Source organism: Phaseolus vulgaris, chromosome 5, assembly GCF_000499845.2.
Source record: "Phaseolus vulgaris cultivar G19833 chromosome 5, P. vulgaris v2.0, whole genome shotgun sequence".
In the NCBI taxonomy this organism is placed as follows: domain Eukaryota; kingdom Viridiplantae; phylum Streptophyta; class Magnoliopsida; order Fabales; family Fabaceae; genus Phaseolus; species Phaseolus vulgaris.
In genome coordinates, this window is record NC_023755.2 from 17,231,222 (window position 1) to 17,234,774 (window position 3,553).

At 48.6% G+C, this 3,553-nt stretch overlaps 2 protein-coding genes across 2 annotated transcripts; both read left to right on the forward strand.

The window, feature by feature from the left end:
• Nucleotides 1–396: 396 nt before the first annotated feature.
• Nucleotides 397–1,164, forward strand: LOC137834052 (uncharacterized). The gene has a single exon (XM_068642117.1). It carries the CDS (start codon nucleotides 397–399, stop codon nucleotides 1,162–1,164), a length of 768 nt encoding a protein of 255 aa, XP_068498218.1.
• Nucleotides 1,165–2,641: 1,477 nt separating this feature from the next.
• On the forward strand, nucleotides 2,642–3,256 carry LOC137834053 (uncharacterized). Its single transcript, XM_068642118.1, has one exon. The coding sequence runs from the start codon at nucleotides 2,642–2,644 to the stop codon at nucleotides 3,254–3,256; it is 615 nt and encodes a 204-aa protein (XP_068498219.1).
• The last annotated feature ends 297 nt before the right edge of the window (nucleotides 3,257–3,553 follow it).

The following is a 3,553-nucleotide window of genomic DNA, read 5'->3' on the forward strand; positions in this document are numbered from 1 at the left end:
AGGGCACGCACACGGGGAGACCCGTCTTCCAAGCACAATTTTCGTGTAGAGCTCAAGGAGCTGATCGTTATTCCTAACATAGTAGCAAGGCTGAAGATGCCCCCAAAGACCGACAAAAAGTTGGGGCCCAACAAGAACACTTGGTGCGAATTCCACCAAGCATATCGCCATGCCATACGCAACTGCTTATCACTAGGATACCAGTTGGACGAGCTAGTGAAAGGCGACTTCCTGAAGGACTACCTCCTAAAGCCGTAGGGGGATCAGACGTTAGCAGCCACGGGAGTAGATCAGGGGCACGAGGTGCCCATTCATGGTGAGATCAACACCATCTCTAGAGGGTTCTCAGGAGGAGGATGCATCGCCTCCCAACGGAAGAAGTATGCACGAGAGGTGATGGCAGTAGAGGTACAGGAGGTAGATCAAACTCCCGATGTTGACCTCGTCTTCACCAAGGCCGACCGCCAGGACGTCGTTCCACATGACAATGACCTGGTGGTGATTCCGGTAGTAACAGCAGGAAGGAGGGTGCATCGCGTCCTCGTGGACCAGGGAAGTTCAGCCGATGTGATGTTTTGGTCGACCTTCAACAAGTTACAGTTGTCTCCAGACCAGTTGAGATCTTATACCGGTTGCTTGTTTGATTTCGTTGGAGACCAGGTGGAGGTGCGTGGACACATAAAGCTGAGGACGACCTTCACAAAAGGCACAACTTCGCGCACTGCAAACATTAGGTACCTCGTTGTTAATGCTCCATCAGCATACAATATACTCTTGGGTAGACTTGCTTTGAACATGATTGGAGTGGTAGCCTCGAGGCACATGAAGATGAAGCTGCCTTCCCTCAAGGGTACGGTGATCACCATCAAGTCTGATCAGAAGAAGGCTAAGAAGTGCTACGAGAATTGCCTTAAGACGAAGAGAGGAGTGCTCGTTGTTACCACACAACCTCTGAGGGAAGAAGGGGTCACCCGCGCAGAGATCGCCCGGGAGAGACGGCCCGAACTTGCCGAGGACATGTTTGAGAGGGAGATCGGTGGGAAGAAGTTCATAGCTCGGCACCTTGATGCTTTTGCATGGTCTGCCTCAAACATGCCTGGCATAGATCCTGAATTCCTGTGTTATCGTCTCTCCATGGACCCCCAGGTTCGATCTGTTCGCTAAAGAAGACGAAAGTTTAATGATAAGAGGTGTCAGGTCGTCAGAGAAGAGACGGAGAAGCTGCTCAGGGCTGGCCACATCAGGGAGATTCAATACCCTGAGTGGCTGGCGAACGTGGTGCTAATGAAAAAGGCTAGCGGGAAATGGAGAATGTGCGTCGACTTCACAGACCTCAACAAGGCCTGTTCGAAGGACTCCTACCCACTGCCCAGTATTGACGCTTTGGTGGACAGTGCGTCTGGTTGCAGACTACTCAGCTTCCTGAATGCCTTTTCTTATTACAACCAGATCAGAATGCACCCCGAGTGCAAGACAGCGTTCATGACAGAGTTGTCTTGCTATTGTTATAAGGTGATGCCCTTCGGGCTTAAGAATGCAGGTGCGACTTACCAAAGGCTGATGGACAGAGTACTAGCGCCCATGATAGGGTGGGTCCAAGCATATGTGGATGACATGGTGGTCACCTCCCAGCAGAGGGAGCAACATGTAGCAAATCTAGGAGAGCTATTTACCACGATAGTTAAGTACAGGCTGAAGTTGAACCCTGAGAAGTGCGTGTTCGGGGTAAAAGCAGGCAAGTTCTTGGGGTTCCTACTCACCGAACGTGGGATAGAGGCGAATCCTGAGAAATGTGATGTGATCATAGCAATGAGGAGCCCGATCTCAATAAAAGAGGTACAGGAGTTGACAGGGCGCATGGCTGCTCTGTCTAGATTCGTGTCGGCAGGGGGAGATAAGGGGCATCCTTATTTCCAAAGCCTAAAGAGTAATAGCAGGTTCGTATGGACCAGGGAGTGCGAGGAGGCATTCCTAAAACTGAAGGAGTACCTAGCTAGTCCACCAATGTTGTGCAAGCCATAACTGGGTACTCCACTTCGTTTGTACTTTGCAGTTACAGAAAAGGTGATCAGTTCGCTCCTGGTGCAAGAGGCCTGAGGTGAGATACCAGGCCATAGAGAAAGCAACCCTGGCAGTAGTGTTCTCAGCGCTAAGACTTCACCACTACTTCCAGAGCTTTACAGTGATAGTAATGACAGACATTTCCATTCGCAAGGTCTTACAGAAGCCGGATGTCGCAGGAAGGATGGTGCGTTGGGCAATGGAGCTATCAGAGTTTGACGTGTAGTATGAGCTTAGAGGCCCTATTAAAGACCAGGTTTATGCTGACTTTGTGGTAGTGTTCTCATCAACAACCACACACCAAGAAGGACCAGGTTTCAGGTGGGTGCTCTCTATAGACGGTTCCTCCAACTAACAGGGTAGTGGGGTTGGCGTCATCTTGGAATGGCCAAATGGGTTGTTGATTGAGCAGGCCCTACGGTTCGCTTTCAAAGCCAGTAACAACCAGACAGAGTATGAAGCCTTGATCGCTGGAATGTTGCTGGCTAAGGATATGGGTGCAAAAGGTTTGCTGGCAAAAAGCGACTCCTTGTTTGTCACGGGTCAGGTCATAGGAGAATACCAAGCTAAAGATCCATAGATGGTCGCGTATCTAGAGTACGTCCAGATTCTAAGGGAGAAGTTTGAAGTGTTCAAGTTAGTCCACGTGCCCAGAGAACAGAATGCCCGAGCTAACTTGCTAGCAAAGCTCGCCAATTCGGGCAAGGGGGCCAGACAGAGGACAGTCATCCAAGAGACTCCGAGGACACCTCAAACTGCCACAGATAATACGGTAGAAGTCCAGCAAATCAGCACTTCGGAAAAGGTGAGGAAGAGTCATCGGTCGTTGACTAAGGAGACATTAAAAACGCCCAGAATAAGTGCGTACCTAGTTGCTGGGGAGAGGTCGTTGCAGGTTTGCATAGTCGAAGCAGGAGAAACTTGGATGACACCCTACCAACGCTACTTGGCTTATGAGATACTCCCGTTAGAGCCTACGGAGGCTAGAAAAATCAAGAAAAATTTGAGCAAGTACACCTTGATAGATGGAAAGTTGTTTAGGCATAGGTTCACTCACCCCATCCTAGTATGTGTAAGTGGTGAGCAATGCACGCACATTATGGCAAAACTTCACGAAGGGATATGCGAAACCACATTGGCAGCCGATCTCTCTCATCAAAAGTCGTTCGTGCAGGATATTATTGGCCAACCATGAGGGGAGATTGCACAGGTGATGTGAATGTAATAACAAGAATACATGATTCTTTGACATTCTTAGGAGCAACTTGAGTTGGTCATGAATTGGCACTTTACTTAGAATTGGATCAATGTTCTAATTCAAGAACTCACGAAGACTTTGCACCGACCTAAGCTCATATGGAAGTCCATATATTGTCAAATGGAATCAAACAACAAGAATTGAAGAACAAAAAATGAAAACCGAACAGAAATTGAAAGGAATAGCTCTTGTACCGAACAGAATTTGAAAGCTAAGCTAGGAAACACAAAGTTA